This window comes from Panicum hallii, chromosome 1 (assembly GCF_002211085.1).
Source record: "Panicum hallii strain FIL2 chromosome 1, PHallii_v3.1, whole genome shotgun sequence".
In the NCBI taxonomy this organism is placed as follows: Eukaryota; Viridiplantae; Streptophyta; class Magnoliopsida; order Poales; family Poaceae; genus Panicum; species Panicum hallii.
This window is the reverse complement of record NC_038042.1, coordinates 59788583-59805859: the sequence shown is the minus strand read 5'-3', so window position 1 is coordinate 59805859 and position 17277 is coordinate 59788583. Positions and strand designations below refer to the sequence as shown.

General features: G+C 52.0%; 5 protein-coding genes across 6 annotated transcripts; 2 read left to right on the top strand and 3 right to left on the bottom strand.

The window, feature by feature from the left end:
• Positions 1-4336: 4336 nt before the first annotated feature.
• Positions 4337-5812, top strand: LOC112890823 (outer envelope pore protein 21, chloroplastic-like). The gene is made up of 5 exons (XM_025957688.1): positions 4337-4597; positions 4690-4773; positions 4852-5004; positions 5108-5206; positions 5604-5812. Exons 1-5 carry the CDS (start codon positions 4508-4510, stop codon positions 5685-5687), a joined length of 510 nt encoding a protein of 169 aa, XP_025813473.1. The 5' UTR covers positions 4337-4507; the 3' UTR covers positions 5688-5812.
• On the top strand, positions 5745-6781 carry LOC112890813 (probable E3 ubiquitin-protein ligase ATL44). Its single transcript, XM_025957677.1, has one exon. It carries the CDS (start codon positions 5768-5770, stop codon positions 6503-6505), a length of 738 nt encoding a protein of 245 aa, XP_025813462.1. The 5' UTR covers positions 5745-5767; the 3' UTR covers positions 6506-6781.
• Positions 6782-7169: 388 nt separating this feature from the next.
• Positions 7170-9460, bottom strand: LOC112888691 (monosaccharide-sensing protein 2-like). The gene has a single exon (XM_025954979.1). It carries the CDS (start codon positions 9458-9460, stop codon positions 7310-7312), a length of 2151 nt encoding a protein of 716 aa, XP_025810764.1. The 3' UTR covers positions 7170-7309.
• A 3508-nt stretch (positions 9461-12968) lies between these two features.
• LOC112888697 (calcium-dependent protein kinase 6) lies at positions 12969-14770 on the bottom strand. Its single transcript, XM_025954990.1, has 2 exons — positions 13424-14770; positions 12969-13328 (listed from the first exon to the last, which is right to left on the bottom strand). The coding sequence occupies exons 1-2, from the start codon at positions 14768-14770 to the stop codon at positions 13212-13214; spliced, it is 1464 nt and encodes a 487-aa protein (XP_025810775.1). The 3' UTR covers positions 12969-13211.
• An 814-nt stretch (positions 14771-15584) lies between these two features.
• On the bottom strand, positions 15585-17267 carry LOC112888700 (homoserine kinase-like). 2 transcript variants are annotated; one of them, XM_025954991.1, is made up of 2 exons: positions 15962-17192; positions 15585-15817 (listed from the first exon to the last, which is right to left on the bottom strand). In XM_025954991.1, the coding sequence occupies exon 1, from the start codon at positions 17140-17142 to the stop codon at positions 15988-15990; it is 1155 nt and encodes a 384-aa protein (XP_025810776.1). In that variant the 5' UTR covers positions 17143-17192; the 3' UTR covers positions 15585-15817; positions 15962-15987. The 2 variants fall into 2 exon arrangements, 1 of the variants encoding a protein (XP_025810776.1); XR_003227907.1 differs by having other exon boundaries at positions 15603-15817; positions 15930-17267.
• Between the last annotated feature and the right edge of the window lie 10 nt (positions 17268-17277).

The following is a 17277-nucleotide window of genomic DNA, read 5'->3' as shown; positions in this document are numbered from 1 at the left end:
CTCCCGCCCGCTGAACGGGCGGGACGCGTGGGGCCCGGGACATCCCGCCCACCCAGCGGGCGGGATGTCACCCGAGGGCCTCTTCGCAAATAATTTCTTCGCGAAGAGGTCCCTGGGAGGGCATCCCGCCCAACCAAAGGGCGGGATGTTGTGCTGATGGGCATCCCGCCCTTTGGTCGGGCGGGAGGTCCCCCCACGGCTATTTAAGCCCCAACCTGCCCCAAAAATGCCATTTTATCCAGCAAAAATCAAAAAAAAGAGAAAGAGAGGAGAGGAAGAGAGAAGAGGAAGCGGCGAAGCCCTGTCCACACGTCGATTTTGAGGTATATTCTCGTTCTAGCCATATAAGTACTTGAAAATAACTATAATTTAGAAAATATTTGTTAGAGTAGTTATGTTTTAAATAGTTTTAGTATTTTCATTTGTTTTTAGTATAATTTATAATCTGAATAGTTTAGAATCTGTAAAATATAATCTGAGAGTCGCTGAAATTTAGGATCGTCGTTCGTTGTGTATTAATATGTAGTATAACTAGTTTATTAATGATTGACAGATATGTCTTCCGAGAAGGGTATTTTCAGTATATATTACGGAGAAGGAAATGTGATTTATGGGCCGAATGGGGTAGATTTAAGTGAATTCAACTGTGCGGTCAGAGGAATTACCAGACCGCACGAGAGAACATTTGAATCCTTATGCAACTGGTTAATGAGGGGACTAAAGATTAATCAGGAGACACACACTGTGAGTGTTCAATGCGTCATAAATCGTACCACTCACGCTTTGATCTGGGAGCTTATGCCACTTGCAAGCAACGAGGACTGGTTAACTTATCTGCAAAATGCAAGTCATTGGCAGTGGCCACTGGTACTCCTTGTCAGTGTGCACCAAAACCCTTTGATAAACATTGAAGCTGGTCCGGGGGATGAAAATATTGATGAAGAAGTCGAGGAGGCAAACATTGAGGCAGGTGGCACCGCAGCACCTCAATGCGTGGCTGATGAGGGGGAGAACATACCCTTTATTGTTGAACAGCTGCAAGACGAAGAACGTGAATTGGATGAAGCAATGAATGCCGATTCGTCTGATGATGACGATGATGTGCCTCAAGATTGGGTAAGCAGCGACTTCAGTCATCTTGTCGTAGATGACGGATGTAGCTGGCCTTCGGATTGCAGGGAAAATGAAATTATCCAGGGTGCAAGGTACCACTCAATTGAAGAGGTGAAGGAAGCTGTTAAGTGCTGGTCTCTCTCTCTTATGCGAGAGTTTAAGACAGTCGAGTGCAAATCTCGTAAGTACGATGTAGTATGTGTGAAGGATGGCTGTCCATGGCGGGTGCATGCCTACAAGGGTAAATGGAAAGATTATTGGGAATGCTCCATTGTCACTCAGCACACTTATCATTTGCCTGGGGTGCAGAAGAGCCATCGCAACCTCACGTCGCAATACATCGCAAATGAGATGTACGGGACGATAGTACAGAACTTGTCATATGAACCAAAGTCTATTATCAGGTACATTCAGGAAAAGTACAAGTATACCATCTCATACAGTAAGGCGTGGAGTGCAAAACAAAAGGTGTTGGAGATGAGGTTTGGTACGTTCGAGGCTGCATATGATAATGTTCCTCGAATGCTGGCCGTCCTATGTCAGAGAAATCCTGAAAGCTACTATGACCTGAAAACTCTAGACAGAGGAGAAGGTCCGCCCCACATATTGCAGCGGGTCTTTTTCAGCTTGGGTCCATGCATTAACGCATTCCATCACTGCCGGCCTATCCTGTGCATCGACGGGACCTTTCTCACAGGAAAGTATAGATTGCAAATGCTGACAGCTATTGGAGTGGATGGAAACAATCAATTGCTGCCTGTTGCTTTTACTTTTGCAGGGGTGTGTGGAGACCGGAGAGCCGCCCAAGTGGCGTGATATTCGCAGTAGGTGGTGCATGAGGCATATCGGTGCAAACTTTTTCAGGCAATTCAAGAACAAGCACCTTATGGATATGTTCAAGAGGCTATGCAAGGAAACGAATCAGCAAAAATTTAACAAGCAGTGGCAGAAACTTGATGAACTGACCGGGAAGAAAAGAGCCGAGGACGCATCAAAAAACATAACTGCACAGGATGAAGCAGAGGCTTTGTGCTCTTTGCCAACAGATACTGCACGTACTCGCAGAAGATCTGGGTCAGCGGTGAAAAAAATTTCTGAATGGATTGAGAATGAACCTAAGGAGAAGTGGGCGTTACTTTATGATACCGATGGTGCAAGGTACGGTATAATGACCACCAACTTCGCCGAAGTTTACAATTGGGTGCTGCGAGGTGTTCGTGGGCTTCCACTGGTTGCAATTGTTGAATTCATTGTCCGCGGGTGTACCGATTACTTTCGGGAGCGGTTCACTAAAAATCAGATATTCATGCGAGATCCAGACAGAAATTTTGGATTCAAGGTAACAGAATATATGACTAAGAAGGAAGAAAGCGCCCGGCTACACCATGTACGGCAATGTGGAACACAGGAGCTCAAGTTTGAGGTATCTCCTAAAGATAGGGCGCGACATGGCATGAGACGTCAAACTCCTGTAAAGGAGTGCATTCTCAAGTTCGATGGAACTTGTTGTTGCTCATGCATGAGGCCCAAGTTGCTGCACTTACCTTGTTCTCATGTAATGGCTGCTTGTGCGGATATTGGACATCCTGTCGATATATATGTTTCACATTACTTCAGAAAGGAGACAATTGCTAGCACCTGGCAGTATGAGATCTATGGGTTCCGTTTGGTTGGATCGTTCACTGAGACAGCGAATCCTGTTATCTATATTCCAGACCCAAGATCATCACGGGTTAAGAGAGGACGCCGTCAGTCACGGCGTATTCGTAATGATATGGATGAGTCAGAGCTCCGTCCGAGGATACAATGCTGCAGTGCATGTAATCAGATTGGACACACGTATAAACGTTGTCCAACCAATGATGCTGGCCCCAGTTGTGCTGAAGCTGGCCCTACAGGTGATGCTACAGATGGAAGACCTCCGGTTGCATCAAGAAGTGGGAGACGTCGCCGATCGAGTGCTAGTACGTCATCAGGCATCATTTAGTTGTAATTTTATTTAAACGTTGTTTGCTCATATGTAATATTTGCTGCGTTGAGATTCTATCAGACCTAGATACGTATTTGTAATATTTGCCGCATTGACTGAAGACACAATATTTGGATTCATGTATTTGTAATATTTGTAATGTTTATTATCATATTATTTTATTTTAAATGGCTTCATGTATTGTACTATCGTAATATTTAGATTCTACGTTGCAAACGTTATCGTTTAACTATCTTCGTACGAGTTTTAGATACCGTAATCTTCCTTGGAAAATTGAATTAAAATTTTATGTGCATACATAAGAGTATGGCGAATGAATCTTATATTTGAAAAAATTCTGAATTTCAAATAGTTTCTGAAACAAATAATCTAAGAAAAAATATAACAAAAATGGACCAGGAGCATAAGATTATAGGTTTTAGAACTTTATAGGTTTTAGAACTTTGACTATATATTAGATATTAAATAATATCACATTAGAGAATAACAATAGATTTTAATTATAAAAGGGTTATAATTAGGTTTAGTTAACATTTCAAATTTGAAAAATTCAAGACAAAAGAAGTTAAATTTACATCAAATTTGAGTTTAAAACTTTGCACAAAGGTACCTAGAGTTTATAGAATAGTCATACCAAACTTCATAAACAACAAACCATGAAATCCTAAAGTTAAGCATAAACTTTCCTTAATCTTAGTTTTAAAATAGGGATAAAAGTATTTTGTTTCAAACTAAACTCCATTAACAAAAGTTATAGAGTTTGAAATCTAGTTTCTAACAAAACTAGTTTTGCTATTTTTGGATTTTTCTGTGAATTGTTACGAATTTTGGAAGCCAGAAAACACACACACATGAAATAACAATTGGCATCCCGCCCAGTGGCCGGGCGGGAGGCCTGCTTTAGGGACCTCTTCGCGAATAAAAAAAGTTTTCTTATTCGCGAAGAGGTCCCTGGAAATTTTTTTTGAGCGGGCGGGAGGCTCCTTTCCGCCCTCCCAGCGGGCGGGAGGCACCCATTTCCCTAAATTTCTCCAACTGGCACCCCTTTTTCGAATTTTGTTTTTTTTTTATCCCCTTTTTTAAAAAAACTCGCAGATCTACTGCAGCCAAGCCCAGTGAAGCCCACAGTTCTTCTTTCTCTCCTACTAGCACTAGGTAGAATGGGCCCAATGTTTCCGCTTCGTCGTCGTCGTTTCTTATCCCTCCCCCCCCCCCCCCCCCCCCCCCCCCCACCTCCCCAAGCAGGCGGCGGCCGGAGAGCATCGAATCGCGCCGTCGTCTTGTCAGTTTCTCTCCTCCGCTCGGCAGTCCGCCTCCGCCCTCGCCCCCCACAGTCTCTGCTGCTGCGCTCCCTCTCCCCCCTCCCTCCTCCTCCTGCTCTTCAAGAGTCAAACAAACCCGTTAATGGAGACCTCCCTGCGCCTGCGCGGCGGCGGCGGCCTCCGCATCCACGCCAAGGAGAAGCTTCCCCTCGGCTACAACTCCCTAATACAGGCAGGTTCCCTTCCTTCCCCCATTCGCCTCCCCATAGGCTACACCCCCTCACCATCGCATTTCATTGGATGATTGACGCCAATCCACGGCAGGCTCATGGGGAGATCGACGCAAGCACCGCCGGAGCTGCTGCCCCAAGCTACCTTGCTCTCTTTGTCAGGCAATTCTACCCCCAGGTCAGCTCCCTCCCCTCCTTCCCGCTCCAGACCAGCACACCTTCTCTGCTCACATTGCCAAATGCGTGCCATGCCTAGCTCTCAGCCAACGCCGGAGTTGGCGTCCACTTGCACAAAGGCGATGACCTCACCTACAACCTTCGCGCCAAGAAGGCCCTCCCCTTCACATCGAATGGCTTGCTAGGACTAAACCTCAAGGGCCGCCTGCTTACCGACAGAGAGTTCAAGCCGGTAACTAACTCCCCATTTCCTTTCGCAAATCATACTCACGCTTTTGCAGGGCTTCTTTGTTTACTCCTGTGATCTCATCAAACCTCTGCTCCACTCCATGCAGAAGAAGAGAACTGGGGCCGTCGAATTGGCCTGGACCATACTTGACTTGAGGAAAGGCCAAGATGTCAGGCTCAAACTTGGCTATGAATTCTATGACAAGGTAACCGAGCCACTCATCATTTATGCACCGGTTGTACAATCATCTTTTATGCTTACACTACAAGACAATACATGGGTGAATTCCAAATGGGGTGCCAAAAGGTAAATATGAACAAATCCAGTGTTCTAGAGTCAGCAAATATTCACAAGTTTTAGTTACATTGAAAATTACCTGTTGGGCCTTGCAGTCTGCTCTGTGTCACCCTTTTTTATTTGCTGTTCTACTTGGAAGCTGCATAGGCTGCTGACGAAATTTTTATAGCATCCTAGGTGCCTACCACATTTGATTTATGCAAAGTAATATTAGCTTCCAATTTGTGGCTAAGACAAAACGTGAAAAAAAAAAGCAAGAAGATTGTGCCTTTTGTGGTTTATTTAAAAGTATTATCTGACTGCAGGTACCTTATCTCCAGCTTAGAGAAAACAATTGGACACTGAATGCTTATATGGATGGGAAGTGGGATGTTAGATTTGATATGTGATCCGAAGCCACTCCTCTATGGTGATTGTTTAGGCTCTTAGTGAGTGGTATCGTTTCTACTTGTTTGTACTGCCCCAGAAAATGCATTCATCCATTATTTATGAGAACGAGAAACTATTTCATCTACTATACATAAGTTATCAGCCATCCTGCCAAAGGGCTCTCTCTCATCTGTCAGTGAGTGAGTCTTCAGACTGTCTTGTGTCTATAAGAGCAGCTGCAGCTCCTCACCCCCAGGTGGGCCGGCAGCACGAGGCAGGCGAGTTTGTAACAGGGTCGAGCATGCGCGCTCCGGCGAGCCTCCTCCGCTCAGCCGGCAACGGCCCATCTCCATCTCCTCCTCCCCTGGTTGGTGATGGTCATGCAGCAGGGGAGCAGCAGGCCTTCTCCGTGGACTCGGACACGGTGGTGATCCTGGCGTCCCTCCTCTGCGCCCTCATCTGCGTGGCCGGGCTTGCCCTCGTCGCGCGGTGCACCTGCCGCAGACGCAGCAGTGGCGGCGGCGGTAACAGCAACCCAACCGCCGCGGAGGCGCAGGCACCGAGGGGGCTGAAGAAGGCGGCGATCGAGGCGCTGCCCACGGTGTCGTTGCAAGCATCAGGATCAGGAAGAGCAGGAGAGGAGAGGGAGTGCGCCATCTGCCTGGTGGTGCTGGCCGAGGGAGACGAGCTCCGGCTGCTGCCGCTCTGCGGCCACGGCTTCCATGCGGCCTGCATCGATAGCTGGCTGGGCGCCCACGCCAGCTGCCCCTCCTGCCGCGCCGCCGTGCTCACCTGCCGGAGGTGCGGGGCGCCTGCCGCTGCTGGGGACGCAACCTAGCCCCGTCCGTCATGCACTGACTGTCCAGATTCACTCGTATCGTACTACTACCGTCTATCTACCTATCTACTCCCTCCATTTCAATTTTAAAATTAGATTATTTTGACAAATCTAGATACAATATTTATCTAAGTGCATAGCAAAATCTTTGCCGAAACGATCTACATTTTGGAACGGAGGGAGTATGTATCCGTTCAAGTACTCATCTCATCTTCTGCTACTACTAGTATAAATACAATCAATGTGATGGGAGTACTATGAATTTTGGTTTCCAAACCAAAGGAAGATGTACCTATCCATTAATTTTGGTCTCCAAACCAAACATGCGGTCAGTCAGAAAGGCATGAAGCATCGCATTTGTGACGGCAGGCAGGAGAGCATCTTCGTCTTTCTGCGGAGGTGCTGGTGCTGGTCTATCCCTAATTCATTCTCTTTAGCTCCTGGCCGATGCTTTCATTTCCTTTTGTTTGGTTTGACCTCGCAAAGCGAAGCAAGTGCCACCTCCACTCATTATTCTTCTTCCGTCTTTCTTCTTTCTTTCTTTTTTTGCGAAACTTCTTCCATCTTTCTTTAGTAACAGAAGAAGATGGGTATATATGCAGGATAGATATAATATATATATATATATATATATATATATATATATATATCTGTAAATACTCCATGAATCATACATATACATATATTATGTAATATAATGACGAGGGAAAAAACTTGTAGTATCCGATATGCCTTCCGATAGATGAGGAGAACACGATCGATGACTGTAGTGTAGTGTAATGTGATGTTGCTAGAATGCTTAGGTCAATGGCGGTGATGGTGATCGCCGTCATCGTTCTCCTCGTCCTCCTCCTCTGCATAAGGAGAGGCTGCAGAGGCCGCTACCCCCCTTGCTCCGACGTTGAAGAACTCGATGATGACCTCGAGCGGCAGCCCCTTGGTCTCTGGCACGCGCAGCGCCACGAACCCCAGCGCCAGGCAGCACACGACGGCGTAGAAGCCGAAGACCCCCGTGAGCCCCACGCAGTTGAGCATCACCGGCAGGCTGTAGGTCACGGCGATGTCGCCGAGCCAGAAGGCCAGCGAGCAGATGGCGATGCACAGCCCGCGCACCCTCGTCGGGAATATCTCCGCGCACAGGATGTTGGGGATGGGCCCGAACCCCATCACGAAGCAGCACAGGTACACCATCACGCTCCCCGTCGCCACCGCCGCGTGCGCCGCCGCCGCCATCGGCACCACGCTCGCCGCCACCAGCACCACCAGCGACGCGATCAGCACCGGGAGCGTCCACAGCAGCAGGCTGCGCCGCCCCGACACGTCCATCAGCCGCATCGCCACGCCGATGGCCGGCAGCATCAGCAGCGTCGTCAGGCCGCTGATGAGGATGGAGGTGGAGTCGGCGCCGAGGCCCAGGCTCGCCAGAAGCACGCTCACGCCGGCCTGGTTCAGGATCTGCGGCGTGTAGTAGAGCACGCCGTTGATGCCCGAGAACTGCTGCAGGACCTGCATCGTCACGCCGCACACCAGCGCGTGCCGCACGCCCGGCTCCAGGAGCTCGCGCCACCTCCCCCCAGCCTGCTCATGCTCCTCCGCCGCCGCCGCCGCGGGATGCGCCAGCGCCGGCCCTCCCCCCTGCTGCTGCTCCTGCTTGCCGTGCTGCAGGTACAGCGCCGACTGGCTCACCAGCGCCGCCGCGTGCACGCCGCCCTCGCCGCCGCCCGCCTCCTCGTGCAGGTACATCCTCTTCACCACGCCGCTCTCCGGCCCGTCCGCGTACTTCCACGCCAGCTGCCACCCGCCGCCGATGCCCATCGTCGTCGCCGTCTCGTGCATGCTGCTCAGCCCGCGGGCGTCCAGCAGCGGCGCGCGGACATCGTCATCGTCCGAGACCAGCTGCTCGCCGCCGCCGTTCTCCTCGTCCCAGTCCACGGGCGCCTTGTCGTGGAAGCTCAGCATGCTGCCGAGGTTGGAGAAGAGCATGCTGCCCTCAGGGGCGGCGGCGGGGGTGGGCTTGAGGTCGTGCACGCTGCCGAGGAGCGCCACGACGGGGTCCCTGAGGTGGTCGAGCACGCTGCCCTGCCGCGAGCCCAGGCCGATGGCGCTGCCCAGCATGCTGCCCTGCCCGCCGGCGCCGAGCGGCAGCGGCTGCGCCACCCACGACATGCCGCGCTCTGGCCCGTACAGCGTGACCCTGTCGCCGCCGTCGGCCTCTTCAGCGTGCTGCGGCGGAGGGGGCCCCACGATGTACTCCTCGATGGCCGTGTCGCCGGCGGTGCCCAGGCCTTCGACGAGGAGCGCCATCTCCCCGGCCACGTCGTCCCGGCCCCTGAGCATCTGGAGCACGGCGCGGGCCTCCTTCATCCTGCCCTTGCTGACGAGCCAGCGCGGCGACTCCGGCAGGTAGCAGACGGTGAGGAGGAGGTAGAGGAGGGAGAGCAGGGAGAGGGCGCCGAGCATGAGGCGCCAGTCGGGCTGCGGGGCCAGCGTCATGGCGAAGACCATGCAGTAGGAGAGGAACATGCCCCCGGAGCCGGTGAACTGCGGCAGCGTGTTGAGGAGGCCCCGGATCTCGGGCGGCGCCGTCTCGGAGATGTAGACGGGGACAAGGGTGACGGCGAGGCCGATGGCGAAGCCGTCGACGAGGCGCGAGAGCAGGAGCACGTACACGTTGGGGGACCAGAGCATGAGGAGGCCGGCGAGGAAGTAGAGCACCGAGGAGGCGATGAGCATGGGGCGGCGGCCGACGGAGTCGGAGACGGGGCCGGAGAAGGTGGTGATGACGGTGGCGCCGATGAGCGAGGTGGCGACGACGAGGCCCTCGATGGCGGGCTGCGCCTGGAGGTGGAACTCGCGCTTGATGTAGAGCACGGCGCCGGCGATGGTGGCGTTGTCCCATCCCTGGAGCATGTTGCCGATCGCCGCGGCGATGGCGACGAGCACGGAGCCCCGCATGATGGCGCGCGGCTTAATTAATACTCAATATAATGCAGAGATGATGGAGATGGATGGATGTCACATGCATGCATATAGCAGCAGCTAGCAGGAGGAAGAAGAAGAGCAGCAGGTAGCTAGAGGAAGAAGAAGAAGATGAAGAAGAATACTGAGTGCGAGATTGAGATCTACCTCACTTAAATAAGGCCGGAGAGAGAGAGAGATTGCAATTTCTTGCTGGTTGCTGCTTTCTCCAGTCCAAGGAAACAAATAATTAAATTGGCATTATTTGCCCACAAATTGCCAGCGCGCATCATCACATGCATGCTTGCCTGTTTGCATTGGTTGCTTGATTTAAGATGAGTTCATCTTCCATGGCAGGCAGGGCATTATTATTATTACTATTAACCGGGCCGCTGAGATTGAAAAAAAATCATCAAGAAATCGAACATGTTTTATGAATTCATTAAGATGCATACATGTTAGTGGAGAGAGAGTACGGGTGCGAGGCCACGTGGGAATGACTAGATCGATCGACTAGAGAGTTAGCATGCAAGAGGGCAAGAGGCAGGATCGTCGGAGGAGTTGTTCCCATGTCATGTCCTCCTCCTCCTCTCTGGCGATCGATCAGATCACATCAGATTCAGATCTTCAAAACTCTCCCCTTGCACTGCGTTGCCGCCATTTCAATGCAACGTGGTTACCCACTCGCTCCTCTCTCTGCCACTCTGGACTCCATATGGAGGCCGCCCTTTCTTTCTTTTTTTCCCTTTTTTTTTCTTTTCTTGTTAGAGTTGCCTCCAATCACCCCTCCCCATAGTTACAGCATTTCAAACCTGTACTTCCTTTTTCCAGCTGCACAAAAACCAGTACCGTTGGTACCAAATAAAAAACTTTCAAACATGCATCACAATGCAAAAGAGAAAAGAAAAGATGTTTCAGCTGGAGGTCTAAACACCTTTTTCTTCCTTTCAAAAACGACCCTTCAACTAACAGCAGGGTTTTGTATTTACTGTAATCGATTGGAATTTTCAGTTTCAACCCTTCACTGATCTAGTTTAATGTCTTGTACATTATTGTGTACCATCTGCTAGTGCAAATGGATAAATATTTATATTTATATTTATGAGCTTGATTGGTTGGATTCCAAATTTTGCCAAGTTAAAATCATGGCAAGCCAAATTGTGGGCATGCCAAATTGCGGGCATTGCCAAATTGTGGGCAAGAAATTTAGGCACTCATTTGGTTTAGTGCCAACCAATACTTTCTTCTCTTGTAAGGTTTAAGAAGTTTCTAGTAACATACCATGATTTTGGTCGAAGTGGCCAATTTTCTAGGCATAAACCAATTGACAGCCAAATCTTATTGGCATGCTTTGATTTTGGCATGGCAAAATTTGGTAGCAAACCAAGCAGGCCATATATATAGAGAGAGAGAGACGCGCACACACATATTTATGCCAGCCCTGGTGTTTTACAATCTATGTGTGCCATAGCCCTTTTTCTTTTCTTTTCTTTCCTCCTATTTATTTTTCTAGCTTGTGCCCCAATGAAAATGGATATATAGGGTGAATGGAGGGTTGAACCAACTGATCAATACATCCAGAATTTGATCATTCCACAGATTGCAACAGTAGATTATGCACTCGATGCATGAACCCAGTGCAGTTTGCACGGCTGCCATCGTATCAGAAAACCCTGATGTTTTTCCTTCTTTCCTTTAGTCCCATTATTCTTCGATTCTCTCTTGACCGGGATAACCGCATATAGATATTTATATATCGAAATTCAAACATCTCAATAATTATTGGGGTATAAATGTATGTTATTGCCCCGTGGGCACAAAGCTGAGTCACTGCTTCATAGGATTATCAGACAGCAACGAACTCATTCGGTCTCAGAAAAAAACAGCAAGGAACCATTCTAAGAAAATAAGAAACAAAATAAGAACATGCCAAGGTAAAAACATATGTTGAACTAGCATTTCAATTTTTAATCAACCATTGTTCATTCATTCCCTAATAGGATTTGGAATGTAAGAAAGTAATCCCATGAAATGTTATACTATGTATATGGCATATATCTCTGACATGTAACTGACGAGGCATGGTTTGCATCCAGATAAGACATCGTTTGATATCACTTTCTTTTCCTCGATGAAAAATAATAATAAATCAAAGTGAAGCTAGGTCAAGAAAGTGGTCGGCCCGTTATTTTAGCAGCTAGCTGGAAAACAAGATCCAAATTAAGTTGACTTAAATGCCATTGGGTTAGGATTTGTGTGTTGCAGCTCGTCATTGTGATGTGGAGGCAGCATCAGGTTGTTGTACACTTGAAGCATCTTAGGTGCCGTTTGGATTCAGATGCTAATAGGTAAATACACTAAGTTTTAAGTACTAGCCCATCTAAATACGAGGGCTGATGGATGGGCTAGACTTAAAAAAAATGTCTAAACTTTAGTTAGGAAGTGAGAGCTGATGGGTGTTAATGCCAACAATGACTTTGGAAACAATTAAGGTTCCGTTTGGATCCACGTGTCAATGAGTGAAAGTGCTAAATTTTAGCACTAGCATATCTAAACAGTGATGCTAATGGATGGATTAAGTTTTAGCCAAACCGTAAAAAGATGTCTAAACTTTAGCTATGAGAAGCGAGCTAATGAATGCTAATGCAAACCAACAACTTGGAAAAGACTAAGATACCCCTAACTTTGTAAAAAGGGAAGAGGAAAGTGGAGTGTGGATTTCCTGTAGGTGCCGCCTCAGGCTGGCGTTGCCGATCCTGCACCAGGAATTTTAAACACTGCTCTGTTACCACTAGCAAAGTGGAGGAGGAAGAGAGCAACAAGGGGTAAAAGTGACGTTTCATAGGCTTTAGCTCTATTTATTAGTCATGTCTTCAAACCGGCTAAAGTTTAGCCAACTATATTTAGATAATGCTAAACTTTAGCTCTAACTCATCCAAATAGGATCTAAAAATGCTTCCAACTTTCTCGCTTATCTAGCTAGACTTTAGCTATGGATCTAAACACACCTGCTGAACTTTAGGTGGACTAAAGCTCAGATCTAGTCGATCAAAAATTACTTTACTATCGATCAATTATTGTATTTTTTTTCCTAATAAAAAAGAAAATAGAAACCATCTTCTTGCACATCGATCAGCACTGAAAAGAAAGGAAGTCGGTTCGTATCACATCACATGCTCAGTCAGTCATTCAGTGTAGGTACAAGCATCTATGCGCAGTGGATCCTCCTCCTCCTCCTCATGCCAGGTGGAAGCAATCAAGCAATGCCAAATGTGCTATATATGGATCTTTGACTTGACTCCCAGGCTGGCCCCAGCTATCAGTCATACATTCGCGTGCATATTATTATTTGATTTCAGTGGACATTCAGAATCTCCAATCGTGCAGCCTCCAAATTACGTATTCTACACTGATTATTTATTTCAATTTGTTTCTCCTTTACAGATCAGAGGGTTCCAGCTAGTTCCCTCACAAAAGAAAATATATATAGAAGAAATGCCTCTGCTCGATCGCGACGTTCAACTTATTATATATTCCTCGATCAGATGAAGCTAATTAAATCTGCATAATAACTAGCTGCTAGCAGTTGTTATGAAGCTGGATGGATGGATGGATGAATTGGGTTGGGTTGGGCGGCAGATCACGAGGGCCGCCCCGGGGTCATATGTGTATGTATATATCAGATAGATGAGCAAGCTAATTAAGCCGATGGAGAGCACTGATCGATCAGGTACGGTGGCTAAGCTAGCTAGCCGGCGCCCTGGAGGACGCTGCCGTCGGAGGTGTGCCTCATGGTGAGCCTCCCGTGGCCGATGATGCCCTTCTTCATCATGGCAACGAACTCGCCGTAGTCGATGCGGCCATCCTGCAATGCAAGCAATTAATCTTCAGTTCGTCCTTCACCATTCTTCCTAGCTTCCTAGTTACATATCGACTCGATCAGCAGAAAGACTCACGTACGTTGTCCTGGTCCACCTCCCTGATGATGTCGTCGATGCCGACGTCCGTCATGTTTTGCTCCCTGCAGGCCTGCTCCAGCTCGTCCACGGTGATGTATCCGCTGCCGTCCTTGTCGAAGTAGGCGAATGCGGCCAGCAGGTGCTCCTCGCGCTCCAGCTTGCTCATGTGCACGGTGGCGGCGATGAACTCGTCGTAGTCGATGGTGCCGCTCCTGTCCACGTCCGCCGCGTCCATCAGGTCCCGGATCTCGCTCTCCCTCAGGTTGGAGCCGTGGCGGCGCAGCCCCTCCTTGAGCTCCTCGAAGGTGATGGCGCCGCTGCCGTCCGTGTCCATGGCCTTGAACATCTCCTTGAGCCCCGCGAGCTCCTCCTCCGACAGGTTCTGGGCGATCACCCGCAGCGCCATCTTCTTGAGGCGGTTCATGGCCGAGAACTGCTTCAGCCTGGAGAGCACGGCCGGGGCGAGCGCCCGGTCCGGCGCCACGCCGTTCTCGCAGATCCAGGGGTGGCAGAGCACCTGGTGCGCGGTGAGGCGGTCGGCCGGCGGCGAGCGCAGCATGTGGCGGATGAGGTCCTTGGCGCTGTCGGAGATGCTGGGCCAGGGCTCCGAGTCGAAGTCGATGGCGCCCTTGAGCACGGCGTCGAAGATGCCCTGCTGCGTCTCGGCCCAGAAGGGCGGCACGCCGCTGAGGAGGATGTAGATGATGACCCCCGCCGTCCAGACGTCGGCCTCGGGCCCGTAGTGCTTGCAGAGCACCTCGGGGGCGACGTAGTAGGGGGATCCGACGACGTCGGTGAAGACCTGGCCGGGCTTGAAGAAGACGGAGAGGCCGAAGTCGATGGCCTTGAGGGAGGCCTCGTGGCCCCGGTCCTTGAGCAGGAAGTTCTCGGGCTTGAGGTCCCGGTGCATGACCCCGAGCGAGTGGCAGGCCTCGACGACGCCGACGATGACGCGGGCGATCTCGGCGGCCTTGCGCTCGGAGAAGTAGCCGCGGTCGACGATGCGGTCGAAGAGCTCGCCGCCCTCGCAGAGCTCCATGACGATGTGGACGTAGAGCGGGTCCTCGTAGGCGCCCTTGATGGTGACGACGCTGTCGTGGCCGGCGAGGTGGTGCATGATCTGGATCTCGCGGCGGACGTCGTCGACGTCCTCGGGGGTGAGCAGCTTGCGCTTGGCGATGGACTTGCAGGCGAAGGCGGTGCCGGTGGTGAGGTCCGTGCAGAGGTAGGTGGTGCCGAACTGGCCCTGCCCGAGCTTGCGGCCGAGCGCGTAGAGGTCGCGCAGCTGCGGCGTGGCGTGGCCCAGCACGGCGGTGGGGGAGGAGAGGTGCTGCTGGTGGCCGCGCATGGTGCCGGTGCAGTTGCTGTTGCTGTTGCAGGGGTGCCGCCGCCGCCGCTGCTGGTCCGCCGCGGCGCTAGAGCTTGTTGTTGTTGAGCGGGATGAGGAGGCGGCCGAGGACGAGGTGAAGGAGGTGCCGCGGCGGGAGCCGTAGCAGTAGTCGGATGCGGCGGCCGTGGAGTAGGTGGGCGTGGAGGAGCCGCGGCAGGAGTTGCCCATGCATCAATGAATCAAAGGCCAGAATGGCGGCGGACGGACGGCCATTCTGGTTGGCCGGGCCGACAGACGATGATCGGCGGCGGCGTGGTCCGGTAGGGTAAGCAGCGGCGATCCGTCTCTTGGGGTCGGGTGGGGTCGGTGGGTGGGGAGAAAAGCTCGGGAGATGAGGCTGCAGTTAGGATGGAGGGAGCGAGGAAGGAGGAGGACTGGAGGAGGCGACCACCGGCCAGCGGCCAGGGCGCGCGGGAATTGAGGACCGACGGGGTCCATGGAATCGAATCGTGGCATGCACCCACGCTCACCTTTGTTTGCCTGTTGATGACATGGAGATGGTGCTGAGTGCCGTGGTGCGCGCGCACCTCCTTCGCTCGTTCAGTCGGTGTTTGGATCCTACTAATACTAAACTTTCATCCATATCACACATCGAATATTCGATTTCATTACTATTAGAAATATTAAATATAGACTAATCTATTAAACCTAATTAATCCGTCGTTAGCACATATGTATTGCAGCACCATATTATCAAATCATGAATTAATAAGACTTAATAGGTTCCTCTTCATCAATGCAATTAGTTTTATAATTAGTAACCAAACAGACATGAACACACCCTGCTCAATTCAGTTCAGCAGAGGCCTCTGCCTTCTTCCTTTTATTCATTCATTTCATCAGCCCAAACAGAACAGAACAGAACAAATTACAAGCCAATATGATGAGTGTTCCATCCAGCACCTCTCCTCCTAATTGCAGCACGAAATCTAGCTCTTGTTGCAACCAAGCCAAGCAAATCAATGGTTGGTTCCTCCGCCGCCGCGGCCTGCCTCCAACCAGGACCTGTAGCCACAAAACAATCAAACAAGACTCATCAGCTTCCAACTCAGCCAGCCTTCACTACAACCAAGAGAATGGTAAGCATCGATCGATCCTTCTAGCTAGCTACTCTCACCACTCAAGCCTGGTAGCCGAAACAGAACTGACCATTTGCTAGCGGCTAGCCGAGATCCTTAAGCAGCAGATGTGGCGATGACCCTGGCACCAAGCCTATCGAGCTGAGCCACGGTTGCTCTTGCCTTGAGCTTTCCAGCGCTCCAGAAGGCCTCCACCATCCTGCCGCCAACCTCCTCCCCCTTCTCCTCGCCCTCGATCACCGCCACCGCCGTGGGCCCCGCCCCGCTGATGGTGCACCCCAGCGCACCGGCCTGCAGCGCCGCCGCCTTCACGGCCGCCATGCCAGGTATCAGGGGCGCCCTCGCCGGCTCCACGATGCCGTCCGACGACATGGCGGAGCCGATCAGCCCCGCGTCCCCCTGCAGCACGCCCGCCACCAGCGCCGCCGCCTGGCTCGAGTTCCGCACGTGCTGCTGGACGCCCACCTCCTTTGGCAGCGCGGCGCGCATCTTGCTCGTCGGCGCCTCGAACTCGGGGGTCACCAGGACGAAGTGGAGGCGGAGGCCGGCCGGGGAGGCCAGCGGGACCAGGTGGAAGGGCTCGTAGCTGCGCACCAGGACGAAGCCGCCCAGGATGGCCGGCGCGATGTTGTCCGCGTGGAAGCCGCTCACGGCCTTCTCGGACTCGAGGCCCGCCAGGACGAGGTCGTCGCGGCCGAGGCGCGAGCCGAACAGGGCGTCCACGGCCTTGGCCGCGGCGGCGGCGGAGGCCGCGGAGGAGCCTAGGCCAGAGCCCAGCGGCAGGCCCTTGGTGAGCTGGATGGAGATGGCGTGGGACCGGACGCCGAGGGAGCGGAGCGCGGCGATGGCGGCCACGCCCGCGCAGTTGCGGAGCGGGTCCTTGGAGAGGCGGCCGGCGAGGTGGGGGCGGGACGGGGAGGTGACGGAGGCGATGGAGACGGCGCCGGGGCGCAGGGTGGGGTCCAGGGTGGCGGTCACGGTGTCGCCGAGGGAGAGGGAGGCGTCGGCCACGGCGCATCCGAGGAAGTCGAAGCCCGGGCCGAGGTTGGCCACGGTGGCGGGCGCGAAGGCCGTCACGGACTGGAAGGCCGGGGCGGGTTCGGCGGCGGCGCGGACCCTCAGCAGGGCTCCCGAGCGGAGGGAGACGAGCCAAGGGCGGCCGGAACAGGCCCAGGACCTCGTCCTGGTCCTTTCCCTGCGCGCGGAGGGGAAGGAGGAGGTCGCCGCCGCCGCCGCCGCCGCCGCCGCCATTGTTTGGTGGGTTTGGGTGGGGGTTGAGACGAGACGAGACTAGGATGGCTGGGCTTTTGGGTTTAGTGGTGGGGTTGGTTGGTTGGTGACGTCTCGTTGACAGGTGGGCCCCGCTCGTGTCCCCCACTTGGTGGC

What these genes read in the sequence shown, in the direction of transcription:
- LOC112890823 (XM_025957688.1), top strand. Translation starts at nt 4,508, where the DNA reads ATGGAGACCTCCCTGCGCCTGCGCGGCGGCGGCGGCCTCCGCATCCAC. An exon ending in TCAGGCAATTCTACCCCCAG is followed by an intron (nt 4,774 to 4,851) that starts GTCAGCTCCCTC and finishes TGCCATGCCTAG; the next exon opens with CTCTCAGCCAACGCCGGAGT. An exon ending in GCTATGAATTCTATGACAAG is followed by an intron (nt 5,207 to 5,603) that starts GTAACCGAGCCA and finishes ATCTGACTGCAG; the next exon opens with GTACCTTATCTCCAGCTTAG.
- LOC112890813 (XM_025957677.1), top strand. Translation starts at nt 5,768, where the DNA reads ATGCATTCATCCATTATTTATGAGAACGAGAAACTATTTCATCTACTA.
- LOC112888691 (XM_025954979.1), bottom strand. Translation starts at nt 9,460, where the DNA reads ATGCGGGGCTCCGTGCTCGTCGCCATCGCCGCGGCGATCGGCAACATG.
- LOC112888697 (XM_025954990.1), bottom strand. Translation starts at nt 14,770, where the DNA reads ATGCGCGGCCACCAGCAGCACCTCTCCTCCCCCACCGCCGTGCTGGGC. An exon ending in GGGAGGTGGACCAGGACAAC is followed by an intron (nt 13,329 to 13,423) that starts GTACGTGAGTCT and finishes CTTGCATTGCAG; the next exon opens with GATGGCCGCATCGACTACGG.
- LOC112888700 (XM_025954991.1), bottom strand. Translation starts at nt 17,142, where the DNA reads ATGGCGGCGGCGGCGGCGGCGGCGGCGGCGACCTCCTCCTTCCCCTCC.